Below are 17,701 nucleotides of genomic sequence, written 5' to 3' on the forward strand. Positions count from 1 at the left end.
AATGCTTTTGTATTTTCCCCCTTGAATTCGGAGAAACAAAGATTTTTTCGGAGTTTTTATGAAGCTGACAGATTTAGCCTGGAGCACAAATCATAATAACACTAAAACAACAGCAAAGGCAAAGTGCAGATAAAATACAAGTTGACATGTTAAATAAGGAGGCAAGCAAACGCTAATCAAATCAAATAAGTACACATCCATGGTAATATATAGCAGCACTTAAAGGACGTGGACATATTCAAGTATTGAAAGAGCCAGTAATAACTTTATTTAATTGTAAAAATGAAGTGACTATTGTACATAAGCAATTGCATTGGAAACACGTTTTTGAAGTTCTTCTGCGCCCTGGTTACCATTGAAGAAAAATAAAAAGGCATTATTTCCAACAATGATTCAGACCCACCCTACTCTCCAGAAGGGGGCGACAATGCTCCAGGACAAGAACAAAGCCTGTAATGGTAAATCTAGTCCAGAATGATGCAAATCCAGTCCGCAGTTTGCAGCTCACTCGCGTTTCTCAAGTTTCCCCCCGGCGCGTGCTGTCTGCTTTGTGTTGTCAGGCAGAAAGACGTACCAGGCAGGGTGGCGCGTGTCCTGATACACAGGCACCCCAACAACGACCAGAATAAAACAATAGATAGTCCTTTTTGTTGTCTGTTTTGGAGTAGTTAGCTATTATTTATAGTTTTTGCTACAATGTCGGTGGGTCTGGAGTCTGGATTCTCGAGTGAGGAGGTCTTAAACAGCCGCTTCCCTCTCCACCGGGCGTGCAGGGATGGAGATGTCGGAGCCCTGTGCTCCCTCCTTCAGCGCACCTCAAACCCGGCTGACCTCTCGGTGGAGGACACCTTCTACGGCTGGACGCCCATACATTGGGCCGCTCATTTCGGAAAGGTAACTTGCAACTGGGTGTTTGGTGGTCCAGTTTTTTCTAAATGGTTTTCCAAAATGAGCGCCAACGCACAAGCCTCGTCTCGGCCATTTCCTGATGTTTAGCCTCACTGTAAGCGGATGAGACTTAAAACGCAGCCATCGTTTACTGGATGCAGACAATGGACCATACACGTCAAATTAACGCTGTTCACCACCTTACTGTTTTTTAAGAAACTACCAATTCTTAATTTTATGTGAAGTTACATGAAAGCGTTGGCTTAAAAAAAAAAAGTTACGTTGATACGGAACAATTTTATTTGAACTTAATGGCCGTTACATGAGACGTTGTCAAGAAACTGGAACGTTACAAGAAAGCTAACGTTCACTCAACTGACACCTGCTAACTGTTACTATTATAATAAAAAGTTGTGTCTTAGCAACAGTTATTATATATATGTATTTGTATATATGTGTTTGTGTTACTTCTTTCTTTTCAAAAGCCTCTCAATGAAAACGAGTGGCGACTTGCAAGTCAACTTTAAACGACACCTTTCCAACGAACTGACCTAAGCCACACAATTACATGTGCCAATATCTGTTTTGCTAACGACACCCTAGGAAGGGCAGGCCTGAAGTCAAATAAATTGGATGCAAGCCAACCAGTAATAGATATGAAGACTTCAGGCCACACAATAGTGTTGCATTTTTGTCTCTAGTCTAACACGCTTGTCCAAACGTGCCCAATGTCTCTGTGGGAAGTAATGATTGACTAAATCATTGCACATTATACTTCTGACTCCTGATGCATGGGCTTTGTGTCTTTCCAGCTGGAGTGTGTCATGCGTCTGGTTCAGGTGGGCTGTGGAGTGAATGCTGTGACCTCCAGGTTTGCACAGACGCCCACTCACATTGCTGCGTTTGGGGGCCACCCTCAGTGCTTGTTATGGCTACTTCAAGCTGGTGCAGATATTAACAGACAGGTATGACATCAAGAAGCACACTCGACACATCTGCATAAAAGTTCATTTTAGGACTTTGACCAAACTGTTCAAGTAAGATTCCCTGGAGAGATGCATGTAAACATGATCTTTCACCAAGCATACGGACAATCCTACCAGGAAAGCAACACTTTACAAAGGGGCTGTTACACTGTCACTCAATTTAACAGCAAATTGCAACAAAAACGCAAATGTGTTCAGGAAGATGTACACATGCATTGAGAGACAAAGGTTGAGCAATACGAGGTTAATCTTAGACTGATCCCATCAAGGAGGATGACTCTAAGTGGGGTCACGGGCCCAAGCTGTTACTTTTTACTGTTTATTCATAATATGTTTATCTTATTTTCTAGTAATGCATGCTCTCAGAGTGTTATGAGTATTGCCTGTCACTTATTTTCCTCTCTGTGTATATTCATGCAGACTCATGCACTGGGGCTATATTTTCTGCTCGGCTGCACTGCTGAGAGAAATCAGATTAGTAGGTCAGGATTACCTAACAACTGTCGTCATCATGAAAATAGTTTCTATCAATTGCCTTTAGTTTTGCTCTGCACATGTTGGAATAAACACTTTAGGAAACAATTTGTGACTTTCCCTCTTTTGGAGGGAACATTTGGACATGGCTGCTTTTGGAGAGCAGAATAACTCAGTATTTAAGCTCCGCCCACTGACAGCCTTCTGGGCTGAAGTCGAATAGTCCATTTAGCTTAGGAACCTTCCTAAAGGAGTGAAATGACCCGGAAGTCCCTCAGTGGCAGCCATGATAAGTGCCGTTCGAATTCTCTAGAATGATGAGAATGATAGGAAAGGAGGTTTCAAACTTCCTTTATAACCTCCTTTAGCTTAGGAACCACTGGACCTCCCTAACCGACAGGAGAAGCGAAAATGCTGCCCCACAATGCCTTGCAGTCGCAGCATTTGCCGTCACTCAACAGTCGGCCGTTCACGGAAACAACCGATTATGACCGAGAAATGATATCATGAACGTTACGGTGCTTATTAAGCATTTTAAAACATAGGTGGTAAGTTGCCAAAGTGCTTTGTTTTGAACGTTCATCAGTATTATAATCAAAAAGAGAAATATGAAGGTTAGTTTTTACTGAAATTATCAAATAAAGTCAACATTTCACAGTCTTTACTGAGCTGTGTGGAGTTTGTTCAACTTTTAAAAGATGTTTGAATGGTGATATACACAGTGATAGATGTTAAGGACTAACGTTTATAATAAATACATTTGTATTGATTTTAAGATCTTTAGTTCATACAATCATACGTATTGGGATCATTTGTATTAATGTGGACCGGAGGGAGAGGGTGACGAGCATAAGTTTCACTTTCCTTTTTTATTTCAATTCCAACTTTGGTCATGAAGAATATGTTTCTCTGTTGTCCACGTTCATAAAGCAAAGCAACAGCATCAGAGCACGGTGCAGAGTCTCTAGATGAGTTTACAGTAGTCCCTCGTTCTTATTAAACATCCATGTTTGTAGTCCGCTGTATAGAAAACTGTAGTTTCCATAGTTTCCCCACAGCAGCAGACGCACATCCATGACGTCCGCTGGCGCATCATAAACACGTTGGATAGTGAAAGTGCATTCGGATTCTCTAAAGTACCGCAGTCTCTTCTCCTAAGTCCTTTTGAATTCTCCTGTCCACTATCCCTTAACCCCGTGACGTTTCACTCAGAGGTCAAGGAATAGACGATAGGGTTAGAACTTAGGAGCTGATCTTTGGACTATTCGACTGCAGCCCTAGTGTAGTTTTTCCCCCTCTCTCTCTTGGATCTGCCTTCCTACTAATGTGTAACTGTAAATGTGCGTGGGCGTTAGAGAAGTCTGGTTGAAAAGTTCAGGCTCTGCCCTGCAGAGTTACGCCCTGTTGTCGTTTGTTTTTTCAAACTGTGGAAAAAGAGAAGGGAGGGAGGCAGTTAGGGAGGGATTACTTGATTTAAAAACATACTCCTTCATGTTAAGTATCTTATGCAGGGTTTTGGCTACTACTACTGTAATTGTGCACAACACAGGCATGTTTGTTTGTGTAACTACAGTCTTTTGTCATCTATCAGGATTATGTGGGCGAGTCGCCCATCCACAAGGCTGCTCGTGCAGGCAGTCTGGAGTGTATCAACACTCTCTTGATTCAGGGAGCGAAAGCTGAGTAAGTCCTGTGATCAGATCTGTGACTTCATTTCTTTCTCTCTGTACTATCCAACATCAGTTACACCTTTGCAAGGGATCACCACCAAACTCAAATCAGAGCAGTGATTACATTTAAATTACCCTTCCACAGTATTTAAAATTCAAGAGTCAAAGGCTCAGCAAATACAGTTTACAGGTCTGAATGTTAGATTCAAGAAATTATGAATTTGTAAAACATGCAAATACTTAAACGTCATTTAGAGCTTAACAATTGTATACTATGGCTGTTCTTCACAGATGCAGCTGGATGGAAGCTGCTCAATTAAATGCTAACTTTACAACAATTTACTTTAGGCTCTATCGTAAATAAACACTGCTGGACATAAGTTTAAAAATAAGCACAACTTTTAAGGGAAGTGAAGACTTCGTCTTTTAAATATCCTGCAAATAAAACACCACCTTGTCCTGCTACTGTGAGTTTAATGCTGGTGTTCAAATAAACTCAAAGGAATTGTGTGAAACATTTATATATTTTGCCAGTGGCTTTAAAATAAGCTGTGTGCAGTTTATTAAACAACAGGACATTTTAACTCCTTTTTATATAGCTTGAACCCTTTTTTGGTTGCATAATGCTTAAGTTTACAAGACAAAATCATTCTTTAACCATCCAGCTTAAATGGTTTGAGGATGAGATGAGTTTTAAAATAGAAAAATAAAAGAATTGGTGGTGGTCTCTTGAAAACGTGACGCATTTTGTTAATCCTTGAAATTGTTGTTTATCGTTGCAACAATTCACATTAAGTTGTCCTCTTTGTGTAAAAACATTGGCGAGGAATATTAGTTTTTATCAGAAATTGTTTTAAGTAACTTTCCTTCACATTCAACAGAAACTTTCATACTGCCTTTGTGATTTAAGGAAGAGCTACACTGCCCTTTGAATACAAGTAGATCATTAACTCGCCGCACCTTTCAACTGACGGCTTTGTAAATCTAGAACAATAGTTACACATACCAGAGGACAACGTGATGTAAAGGTTGATAAACTGTTCTTAGTCTACTAGGCCATATTGCATGATCTTTGTTCAATCTAGATTTGTGGTTTTCTTTGTTATTAATATTTGTTTTGGTAAGTGTCTTGCATATACAGCTTGGCTAGATGACCAAATGCACATTCCCTCTTTTTTTCTGAGGCCCTTTTACATTTAGTAAGAAAAGGCTATAATTTTGTTGCAAAAAATGAAAATACATCGATCATCCATGATTGTTTGCATATTTAAATGATTATGAACCTGCACAATAACTGGAATACCATATCTCCTAGTTTAAAGAAGCAGTTTTGGATCCTGCCTTCGTACATGTGTAAACGCATATGTCAATTGAGCTAAAGCATACAAAAAAAGCTCTGAGCACTACGAAGATAAATAAAAACCAAAGAAAACAGATGATCAGATAATGAATTTTCCGTAATGAATGCTACCCTGTGTCTCAGTGGTATTCAGATAGTGTACGTAATCTTCCTAGTGCTTAGTCACACCTTTTTAGTTGGCAGCTCTTTTTGTCTGTTACCATTCAAAAGAATACATTCTGTTATTGTTGGTGCACCTGAAGCGTGAAGAAAGGCAGAAGAGACACAACCCATATTTCTTGTTTCTTAAAATTAAATCTTGTATGACCTGAAGAGACACAAAACCATTACAATGGATTACGTTTGTGTTGCCTTTCACGTCTTAACCGATCATAGTTGGTATTTCCCAAAGACCATGTTCAGCCGTCAACACAAAGGACGAAGCGCCTAACCTAACTTCTAGCATATCTTATTCAAGCATGGAAATGTTACTATTTGAGCTGCTTGTAATTAATACTTTTTCATAGTTTCTTTAATTTATCTATATTTTTAAAACTAGAGTAACAATATAAAATTACATGACGCTGATATTTAACACAGCAGCATATTTTAAACAAAGATTCATATTTAAATCTTAAACCTTTTCTTTCTTGGCTATTCTTTTACTTGCAGTTTCATTTTTTGCAACAAGCCATATGCCTTTTCCTTTTATGCCTTTTGACGTCCAGAGATCCAAAACAAACCAGGGGTTTCAGAAGTGCAAATTATCTGTGTAGCTTTTTTAATGTTTTTATCCAGAGAGAATATGGTGGTCTTTATAAATCTGAGCTCAGCTAATTACGGCAAGAGAAAAAGTAATATTAGATTCACCATGGTGAATGTAGACTCTACTTATTAGCACTGGTGCACACGAGGATAGATCACATTAGTATTTAACATTTAATATATATTTAATTCAGTTTGATACCAGTTATGCTGACGTTTGGGCCTCCAGTTAATTCTGGTTCCAAAGAGGAATGCAAACAATGCTAACACACATTTTTTTCAGGGTTATTGAAATATTCACTTATGTTTATGTATTCACCTTGTAGTTTGTTGTTGGCCTTAGTCACATAACACATACTAGATATAAAAGGCCTTAACACATTTTTATACATGTGTGTTGTTCCTAATTGTTGAGACGCATCGATTTTTTGTTTTTGAATTATAAATCAGACTGTAAACTACGAGGTGATTAGATTTATACTCTTATTTAAACCTTCTTTTTCTATGAAACTCCTGGTTTATTTGGCTGTTTTAACTAGCGAAATTAAAGTGAATTTGTTCATGTATACATGTTTAAAACATGCTTGATTTCTTATCTGGGTCTTGTAATGTGCATTTGGTTATCAGCTGATGAGTAATATATATGATGAAAATGATGTGTGATTTATTTTTTCCCTCCTGCAGATTATAGGTAGTGCATTTAGTTCAGTTTATTATCAGGTTATCTTTTCAATGTATGACCCAGAAATGAATAGAGGTACAACTGGGAGGGAAGCTATGAGAGGCACACTAGGCGGGAATGAGGCTCATGACAAAATAACTAACTTCAAAATGAGTATACGTATAAAAAAAACTTATTTTAAAATGTATCACTGATCCTTCTTATTAAAAATATCCATCCATCCATCTTCTCCCGCTTATCCGTGGTCGAGTCGCGGGGGTAGCAGTTCCAGCAGAGAGCCCCAAACTTTCTTTTCCCTGGCGACATCAACCAGCTCTGACTGGGGGATCCCAAGGCGCTCCCAGGCCAGCGAAGAGATATAATCCCTCCACCTGGTCCTAGGTCTACCCCTTGGTCTCTTCCCAGCTGGACGTGCCTGGAACACCTCCCTAGGGAGGCGCCCAGGTGGTATCCTAACTAGGTGCCCGAACAACCTCAACTGGCTCCTTTCGACGCGAAGGAGGAGCGGCTCAACTCCGAGTCCCTCCCGGATGACCGAACTTCTCACCTTATCCCTAAGGGAGACACCAGCCACCCTGCGGAGAAAACCCATCTCGACCGCTTGTATCCGCGATCTCGTTCTTTCGGTCATGACCCATCCTTCATGACCATAGTTGAGGGTAGGAACGAAAATGGCCCGGTAGACAGAGAGCTTTGCCTTCTGGCTCAGCTCCCTTTTCGTCATAACGGTGCGGTAAAGCGACTGCAGTACCGCTCCCGCTGGTCCGATTCTCCGGCCCATCTCACGCTCCATTGTTCCCTCACTCGAGAACAAGACCCCGAGATACTTGAACTCCTTCACTTGGGGTAAGGACTATATATTAAAAATATGAATAATAATACGTTTATTTTGTATAGCACCTTTCACAGAAATAAAATTCACTAAGTGCTTCTCAAGAAAGAACAAAAGTTCAAATTAAGACTACAGAAACATAATTATAATAACAACATGAGGCATAAATTAAGGTTAACATAAAACCAAACCAAGACCACGCAGTGTCCTGAAAAGCATAAGAAAACAACGCATCACACGAATAGCGGGGTCTAACGTAAAAAATAAAGATTACCCAAAGTTAAACAAAATTGAAAGGCAAATAATCCTTAGGCACTTCGATGGAGAAGCAAATATATATTGTATTGATATGCTGAAGAAAATATTCAATAAGTTAATAAATACAAATATTTGAAATATTAAAATAGCTTGGCATACAATCTACATAACAATCACTAATCCAGGTTTGATTACTATCCCGTTTTCTTTTCTTTAGTAGGTGCAACACAAATGCATTAAAAACAGTGGGTAATTGAGTTCAATAGGCTGTGAAATTAAGTTATAACACATTTCTTTATTGTAATATTAATATAGTAATATTTAAACAAATCAACAATATACATAATACATTACATCTGTCTAAGTATTCTCCTTGTAAATAACCGATAGCAATTGACAATGAACGTCAATTTAATTTAATCTCAATTAACTTTTATTCTAGGCTAAAACCTGGGTTAGATCTTATGAATGGCCTTTTTAAAGGTAACTCTTTACTGGATACCTGCAATCTTTCAGTCTACCCGCTTAAGATCTCTTGTCATTTCGCTGGTCTGACGCGGGCTGGTTTCTTTCATCTGTGAAGACGTTGCATCAAAAGAAGTTCCTCCGCGCTTCTGCCACCAAATCGAGACGCCAGTGAACAATCTGCAGTGAAGCGCGATACACTCTTTGTCCAGTATTTCAGGAGATAAGCTCAAGCAGTGTTTCCGCCAGGGGGGCGTCTTGCCGTCATTTGACGGCCTTATTCAGCTCGGAACGCCCTGAACTCGAGCCGAGGGCGTCCCCAAGAGTTTTTATCGCTTGAAATGACGAAAAGGACAAGGACATCCCTCTGTTGGAGGGGCAAAGGAGCCTGGTGGGATTCTTTTCGGAGTATTGAAGATCGTTTCCCCGACATCGGCCTCTTTTCAGCTTTTCACATCTTGGACCCACGGTGACAGGACAACACGGAACGTGCACGATTTGGACTCGATGAGCGGTGGAGCACGCGCGTGAACTGCGAGCGCCGGAGCCTTGCAGTGGCAAAACTGAGGCTCCGTGGTAAACTGGTCAAAAGAGCCGGCTCTTCTTCTTAGTGAGCCGTGCCAAATGATCCGGCTCACTAAAAAGACCCGTAATTCCCATCACTAACGTAAGGGACGACTCAATTCAAAATTCAAGTCACGTGACACAACGTGACGTCACTTGGAAGCCCTCTCAGCCCTGGTCTGGCGGAAACACTGAGCTCAAGTGAAGAATTATTTCTTGATTTATTCGTTGGAGTAAAATGGATATATATTTTTTTTTACCTTGTTGAGACCTTCTATGAGACACTCGTATCAAAGTATAGGGCCGTGTCCACATCCAACTTTTTAAAGCGCCAGCGTCTTTTTTCAGTTGATTCTGATGCGAACAGAGTGCATGTGCAGCCACCTAGAGAGCGTCACGCCCAAGGTCTTTTTTTCCCGGTGCATCGCCTCTTTTGTGCGGCTGCTCTGAGCACTTCGAGCAGAAAATATTTCAACTACTACTAAGGATTCCATGTCAAAACCTAGACACTGATGGCCCTATTTTGCGCAGGAATTTTCACTTGGCCTGGATAGCCCCAATTCCTGCCGATGGGACTACAATACATGTAGTATTTGAATGACAGAAGAGTAAACTGCGCTAAATCCTCAAGTGATGCTCATCCTTGTCCCATCTGAAAAAGGAGAAGAACTTTCCATTGGGTCAGAAAGTACTACATCTGGATTATTTTAGTTCAGCAAGACTGGAACACTCTTTTTGTCTTACCATCCTTGATGAAAACTCTGGTCTTATTTGATTGCTTCCTCTTCCTCTTATCTTCAACCCATCAAATTGTTCGTTCACAGTCCTTACGAGTTGCAAAAATGAAGAAATAACAAACTTTAACTAAAGGGACTTTTTCTTAAAGGAAACTTTAAAGAATAGAATTCAAATCTATTAGTCTCAAAGAATAAAATAGCCTTACTTGATCTACTGTGGTTGAAAATGAAAACCTTTTTATATTAAAATAAATATAAGAAAAATGGTCTAAATGGATTATATAAAACTAAAAGAAAATTGGGAAAAAACGAATTCAAAAAATTTCAACAAAGCCTTTTTTTATCATTTGTCATGAGCCTCGAGATGTTAAGGTGTTCTATTAGCGAGCTAGCTGCAGGCAGGAGTGAGTTAGGGCTGCCGGTGACGAGAGTAGAGCAGAGACAGAGGCTTAGCGGAGTGAGATGAGTTAGATTTGCATACCATCATGTACTGAACTGTGTAATGCTAACAATCATCCTGTTGCAATGGTTATTCACTGTCATTTCACTGTACCAAATATTTTACTTCATACACAGAAATGTTTTATTTTGAATGTCACAGTATTAACCCTATACAATATCATAGTCTGTTTTGACATCTAATCTTTGTCACCTTTTCCTTTATGAAAGTGACAATAAGTTTTAAAAAAAAGTTTTTTTATACTGAAACAGAATCGTACGTCTTAATGTTTTGCAGCCATTGAATTGGAAATGACTTGGTTTTTTCAAGTAATCCTAGAAAGGGGAAGAATAGACACTGCTGAGTCTGCCCCGTTCCCTGGGATAGCCGCACTGTTGTGGCATTGAGTGTTCTCACTATCGCTTCCTATCTACACACTGGCAAACTGTTGAGGTATTTCTTGCGGTGATTGGTTTTAATGCTAGGTTTTTATGAATCAAAACTAAAGTTTTAGACCTGCATGCTTTGCTTATTATCCATGATTGTTCCTGTATCTAGTCTTTTTGTTTTTATTTTATAATTTTTTATTTTATTTTGTGAACTAACCATAGGAGCCCTTTATATGGACAGGTTTAATCACGTGAGTCCCATGTCAACATGTAGCATGATATTAGGCTGCCTCTGGAAGGTTAGAGGATAGTTAGAGAAGATGCATATTGTGTGCTTAGGACGGAAAAGCAAAGCATACCAGGCAATTACAAAGAATTAACGCTTCCTTTTCAAATTTCCACACAACCTGGGTAAATAAAATACTCTGTTATCCTTTTTTTGGATCAGCGCTTACTGTAGATGTCAGGTCTCACTTAAGGAACACTCTTTTAGGACATTGTGAAGGTACTATTGATTTTGTATGAACTAAGTTAAGTATACAGAATAGAAGCAAGTGAAAAAATGAATACGTTTTATAATCATTCTTATCTCATTTAAGCTAAATATGTGTGCTCCAATCACCTATTTAAAATATCTCATTTTTCTTTTTGTGGATCCAAGACAAAAACATATTTCTCAACATCTGCTGTTGTAATGCTACAGCACCGTATATATGCAATGCTTATTTTTGGTCCAATCATTAAACAAGGGTTGGATGAGCAAACATCTGGAAATCTTTGTCAGTAAAAACTAGATGTTTTATTCCCTGAAGTGAGCGGATGACTTAACAGCCACCCTCAGTATAACAGTTTTTTAGCTTGAGAAAACTGAGATAGCCAGATTTGGCGACATGGGAAGGTTAAGTGACTCCAGAGGCTGCAGACTTAATCACTGCACTTCCTCTACTCTAAAAATAGTACTTTGTGTTATTTTAAACATGGAAAAAATTGAAATAAATGTATTTGACAGTTATTGATATTTGTTAAAGGTTAGGATTATAACATCAGTTCCTTAAAATTACATTTGCGAACCGCAGTGTTTTTATTCACTGGGGCCTCAACAAGTACAGCATTGTTGAGTCTTAACTTAACTGTTTTCAAACTCAAAAAAAAGTTTTAACCGTTTTGATTTCTACATGCATGTTCCTGAGAGTGAGACCTACCCATCTATTTTACCATTAAATTGTTTAAATGTAAAAATAATCTTTTGGATTAATCCTTTGGAAGCGTTAATTTGATGGGGACGTGTAATGTGCAACAAAATATTGTGTGATTTTATTTTTATTTTTTTCAGTCTTATATTCTTTATGAAATGTTTTCCATGTGCATTAGCTGTTGAACTGTTATTTTTTTGTTTAGATAAAATGCAGAGAAGTTTCAGAACAATTGTTATACAGAATGAATGACCAAACAGTAACAGTGTATTTTAAATTAATTCGATTGCTGTATGGAAGTCAATGTCACTTGGTTTTAACACACCAAATGTAATGAACAATTAAATAAATACAAAATAATGTTAGAATAAACAATTCAAAACGTTTCAGTAAGAATGCTGCTAAATATACAATTCCTGCTGTCTCGTGCATATATACAAATATAAATGTACCTGCGAATGATATAGATTTCTGTGTCTCCTTTGCTTGGATGCGGGCCAGAGTCCCGCTTCTCAGACAAAGACCTGACTGTTTGCGTAGAGAACTCATTTTGCAGAGACATTTAGACGGAACAAGTGCCGTATTGTTGTGTAATTGGCCAATGGAGACGGGAGCATTCTCATCATTAGGATAAACGGCCTGTGTTGGTTAGAGGAAGACTGGCAGACATTTATCCACCACAATAATCTCACATCAGCATGAGAACATTTTATCTGGGAATCGCTGCACCAACAGCATTTTTTACTTAATTACGTATACAAATAGAGTATTCCTTATTACATTAGTATTACTCATTTGCAATAATAAGTTTATCTGTCATGGTTTTCATTTGCAGTGAAATTGCTTCCATGCTGAAGTGCCATGTTCTGGTAAGAAAATGTAAAGGTTATGACACGGCACTGTTTGCTCATTCATTATTGAACTAAAGAAAAACTCCCTTTTTGCTGCAACTGGATATGATTAACACAACTGTACACATTGCAACTACTTGAATTGGACTTATAAATAGTTGTACAATCTCTCTTTATGATTCTTTCATGCTCATCATTCTTGAAACAAGAAGAAATCCTTACAGCTTAACCAAAAAGGCGTAAGGATGTCTATTGGTTGAAGATTTGTCTTCGTTTCATTCTCCTTCCTAATCCTTGGTTCGAGTTTCCTCTGAAGATACAACTTGCATCAGGGCCTCCTTTCTGAATGATCGACCTGTACCAGAAGAATTCTACACTCTTGCTTTTAATGGAGTACATGTTAATTTCCACTTGACACGCACACACACATTATACACAGCATACAGGGACTTGTGCGCCGCTCCGAGTATTATTTGCAACTTTAATCTGAGACTTGGCTACATCATCGACTGGAGTTTGGATGCAGCCTTACAGAAATCCTTGAAGTATTCCTGGTGGAAATGTGAGATGACGGCAGCCTTTCACCCTTTGCAAAATCCCCCTTGATGACGCATTTCTCCAAGACCAAGCTGTTTACATCTCAGAAATCAACGGATCTTTTTATAGCAACATCTTAGTCAGATTATTTCACATTCTCATCAAAACAAATGCACCTACATTTGTCTTAATCATGTCTTCTTGCAGCAGACATGTTTCCCTTATTTTCTGGAAACTGTCAAGGTTTAAGTTTTATAGAAGATGCAGATGATCCAAAAGGATCAGTCGTCATCTCATGAGGATGACGAAGAAGATGTGAGAGGGTAGAGCAGCACAGGATATTTCTTTACATCTGTGTCTGTCTGTGTGTGAAGAGTCTGTATGTGTGTGTGACTGTGTGCGCGTTTGGGTGTGTCTTATTTTGTTTGTTTTTGTGTCAATCAAAGGTACACTGAGTGTCTCTAACACGCCTCCTTCTCGTTGTGCAGTATGAGGAATGCCAGTGGGCTGACGGCTGCCAACCTGGCCCACGCCCAAGGATTCCAGGAGTGCGCTGAGATTCTCTCCAATGCCCAGAACTTCCAACAAAACATGGCTCAGTCCCACAACGGGACTTTTCTGAATGGCATGACCCAGATTGGGGGCAACGGTCGCCCCATGATCCAGGGACGCAGCTTCTTGAATGGCATGCCCAACAGAAAGAGGTCTTTTGATGGCATGGAAGCAAACCCAGGGAAGAAGGCTAGACCTAATGGTAGGTCACTCAGCTCATCAGATTCTATTGTTACTTTGGGATTAAAGGTAAACTTCCCTTTGCTCCAGCTGGAACATCTATTTTTAGTTTAGACTGCTGCACATTAAGTCATGCTGGACAGAATGACCAGACACGGCTGCTCAAGACAATTACTCAGACAATACGGCCCCATGTGGAATCTGTCTGTGTGCATGACATGATCAAAAAGGTTAACTGTCATTAAATGTACCCTATCTGTAGACAGAAATGCAGTCTTCACTTATCGTACAATCCACAAGTGGTTTTGTATTATAAAACCAATTTTTTATGTAATCTTGCAGAATTAGAATGCCATGTGTTAAAGAAAGAGCTTCTTTATCCTAATTGATTCAAAGGTTTTATTGTCATATTCACATAAGCTAAAATGTAGAAATGGCAATGAAAATCTTATGACCCGAGCTCCTCCAACGATGCAACATATATAATAAAATACAAATAAAAAATATTGCAAGAAGTCTAGACTCTATATACGTACATGTAAATAGAATATGATGTGTACAAGAACAGAATGTGAAATTAAATATTGTACATTAACACAAAATTAAATACGGTTTATTGCGGTGATAACTATTTAGATAAATAAGTAGATTCAGATTGCAAGATGACAATCAGATGAATGTTTATCTAGGCACTCAACAGAACTCAGGTGTTTAACAGTCTTATGGCCTGTGGGATAAAACTGTCCCTGAGTCTGGTGGTTTTACTCCGGATACTGCGGTACTGCCTGAGCGCCCTGCAATAGTGAGCTTGTACTCTCTAGTCTTCAAGTAGATGCAGGCGCATACAGATATGCAGCTGGGGACTAACATCTTAACCCAGACTTTCTGTCATGTTTGAAGTTAAAAAGTAATTTTTCGAATATCATTCCTATTGTTTGTGTCTGCATCTTGCTCTCAGGTCTGGGCATGCCAGCAGAGCTGCGCAATGGGAGCGGACCACTGGGTGGTGCTGGAGAAGCCCAGATGGAAACCATGAACATGGAGTCGACTGTAACCTCAGGTGGGCCAGGACCCTTTGCTTTTGGGCTAAATGGGGTTGCACCCCCACAAGTGCTGGGGGCCGTGGATCAGTGTGCGGACAGAGGGGGGCCGGAGTGGTCCTGCCCTGGCACTAAAGAGCTGGAGGTCATCACTGTGGCATCGATGCAGACCCCATGTCGCTGCACCAACTCTTATGCCTACCTGTAGAGGGCTTGTGCTAATGTTCACATTGTGCAGTATATCTCTTTGGTATCGTCGGGCACATTTTAATTTAAATGTTGCATACTGCATGCATAAAAGATACATTTGCTTTGATTTGGTGGTAAGCTACATTTGAACAATGTATATCAGTGTGTGTTGTATTTTATACTTTTCCATGTACCTAACTATACTCTGACGGATACAAAAAAAAAGAGATTTCTTTGTTATACTAAATGCATCCGTCCAGTTATACAGATAGTTGTTGTGTATACCTTTTTATTTTTAAGGTTCATGATAAAAGGAGTTTTGTTTTGCACAATTATACGGCAGCATCCCAGATAACGCAAACTTATTGGCATTCCCTTCAAACAGCAGTGCAACCGAATGTAGGTCATATTGGCTCAATGGATAAAAATAGTCGTGGTCGAGTTCTAAATAAGTCATGACTACCTGTTGCATAATAGGAAAAAGGTCAACTTCATTGGTCACCTGAATATGTTACTACGTTAACGTCTGATTTTCCGTATGGAATGGCTAAAGTATGATCATTCCATATAGCTTAGAAAAAGTGTTTCTTTGCAATCCTATTAAGAGAAATCTATATAGACATGATATGTAATATCCACATGGTGATTACCTGTTAGTGATATGTTGAGTTTACTGAAGCTGATTGATTATTATGACATTTATATAAAAATGATTAGGGCCTTGGCACTCTTTTAATATACACTTTAGCTGACGCTGTTTTGTATTCCAGAATTTGTATATGCCAAAGCATATCCCCAAATGAATGTAGCTCGTAAAGTATAAACGATGCAGCTTTCCTGTAGTTTGTAGATGTCATGTACTCTGACATTGTGTTCCATTAACTTGGAGTTTGGTTATTCCTGTTTTTCATGTTCGTTTATTTGGGCTGTGCTTATTTGATGGTTAAATATGGTGAATGTTTATTAGGCAACTATAGCAGAGCTTGCACATCTGTATGTTATATTCTAAAACCTGATTTTGTAATTGGTACTTGGCCATTTTACAATGAGTAGTTATGAGTTAACCATACCGCTCAAGAAAGTTTGCATGGATTTGCAAAAAGCCTTATTTCTTGAGCTGTATTGAGTAGTGGAACAATAACTTTTGGTAAGGGACATTCTTCTTTCTGAATTTTGTGTTTCATGGTACAGTTTATTTCGTTCGACATGGCTGAACATTTGAGTGTATAGACTTTACCTTTGGAACATCCGATGCTTAGTACTGAAAAGGTTGAGCTTTGTACTTTATTGTGTGAAATCATTAAATGTTGATTAATTTGATAAATGTGACTGTGGTGGACCTTTGTTTTCTTGATGTACTGTATCGTCATGCATCTGTCAAGTCCTGTTTCTGGAGTGCAAAACAAGGACTAAACTTCTCTAATTTGAGTTGGGATTATGCCAACATGTCTTGTAGATTTAAGGTTTCCTTGAGGGGTATTTTAAATATTAAAGTGGAGACGGAAACGTTTACTTGACATACAGCTGTAACTAGGTCAAAGCAACCTCCGATCAGGATTGAAACAACAGGAAACATGTGGTTTAATGTAAGGCTTTGGAATTTACTTTGAAAACTGTTGATTTACTTTTTCTAAGGGTTTTTTCTAAAAGTATTTGCTTGTAATGCCCTTCTAATAGTTGTGCAAAACAAAATCAATCCTCCCTGTCTCTCTTGTTATATTTAAAGAAGCAGGAATATGGTAACACTTATTATATCCAGTATATATCCCCTTTGACAATTTGTCTCATTTTCAGTGGCAGGTGAGAGACTCTGTGGGGATTTTCTCTCAAATGGTCACAATCTACCACAGCCTTCAGTTTGGTGTGATCCTGCAGCTGAGATCCTCCAGAGCCAGCTCCTCTACAGCGACTCCTCTGAGAGCGGTGGCAGCGCAGGTAGCCAGGTGGAGCACCAGAGGTCTGTGAAGGCAGAGCAGCTGTACGACCATGCCTTCTTCACCACCATGCTCCTTTACCATGGATCCTAAAGTACAAAAGATGTTGACAGGCTGTCTGCTTTTGCCTGTATGTCATATAAGCCTAAAAAAAGTGTTGATTTGCCTTAAAGCCATTGAGTGGTGCTGTTATTCATTGAATGTTTTTGGTTTTGGAAAGGGCAGGCCCATTGTTGTGGACTGATATATGTTACTGATTGATTGTTGATTAAAAAGTGGATTAGTTTGTTTTGTTAAATAGAAAGTGTTTTTTGTTTATAATTAACGTTTGATCCAGCTGTAAATAGCCTTGTTCTAATATACTCTAAACTAAGCATTAACTAATCAGTGACAATACTTACATTTTGTTTGTGTCAAGTGGGAGTGTGGGAGGTCCCTGCCTCGTGATGTTAAGAAAAACATTGAGTTCATCCCATGTTACTCTAACGAATAAAAAAAAAAATGTTTTTGCAAAAGTTAAAGTTTGATGGAATTTACTTTTTGTTGCAGAAAGAAAGAAAACATTGTTACAAATGGCTCTTTAACTTATTTTATGTAACTTTTTAGACCTATTGTGCACGTTTTGTTTGCAGAATTCTAGAAGCATTATGCAAGTGTCTGTAAAAGGAGAATACAAAAAATGTGGACATCTGTGGACTATCTTCCAAGATGTCTGCTGGTGCATCTGTTATTCATAT

At 38.9% G+C, this 17,701-nt stretch overlaps 1 protein-coding gene across 1 annotated transcript; it reads left to right on the plus strand.

Moving 5' to 3' along the window:
- The first annotated feature begins 537 nt into the window (after window positions 1-537).
- Window positions 538-17,485, plus strand: ankrd10b (ankyrin repeat domain 10b). Its single transcript, XM_034110519.2, has 6 exons — window positions 538-894; window positions 1,701-1,853; window positions 3,940-4,031; window positions 13,558-13,823; window positions 14,760-14,861; window positions 16,825-17,485. Exons 1-6 carry the CDS (start codon window positions 697-699, stop codon window positions 17,055-17,057), a joined length of 1,044 nt encoding a protein of 347 aa, XP_033966410.1. The 5' UTR covers window positions 538-696; the 3' UTR covers window positions 17,058-17,485.
- The last annotated feature ends 216 nt before the right edge of the window (window positions 17,486-17,701 follow it).

This window comes from Pseudochaenichthys georgianus, chromosome 21, assembly GCF_902827115.2.
Source record: "Pseudochaenichthys georgianus chromosome 21, fPseGeo1.2, whole genome shotgun sequence".
Classification (NCBI taxonomy): domain Eukaryota; kingdom Metazoa; phylum Chordata; class Actinopteri; order Perciformes; family Channichthyidae; genus Pseudochaenichthys; species Pseudochaenichthys georgianus.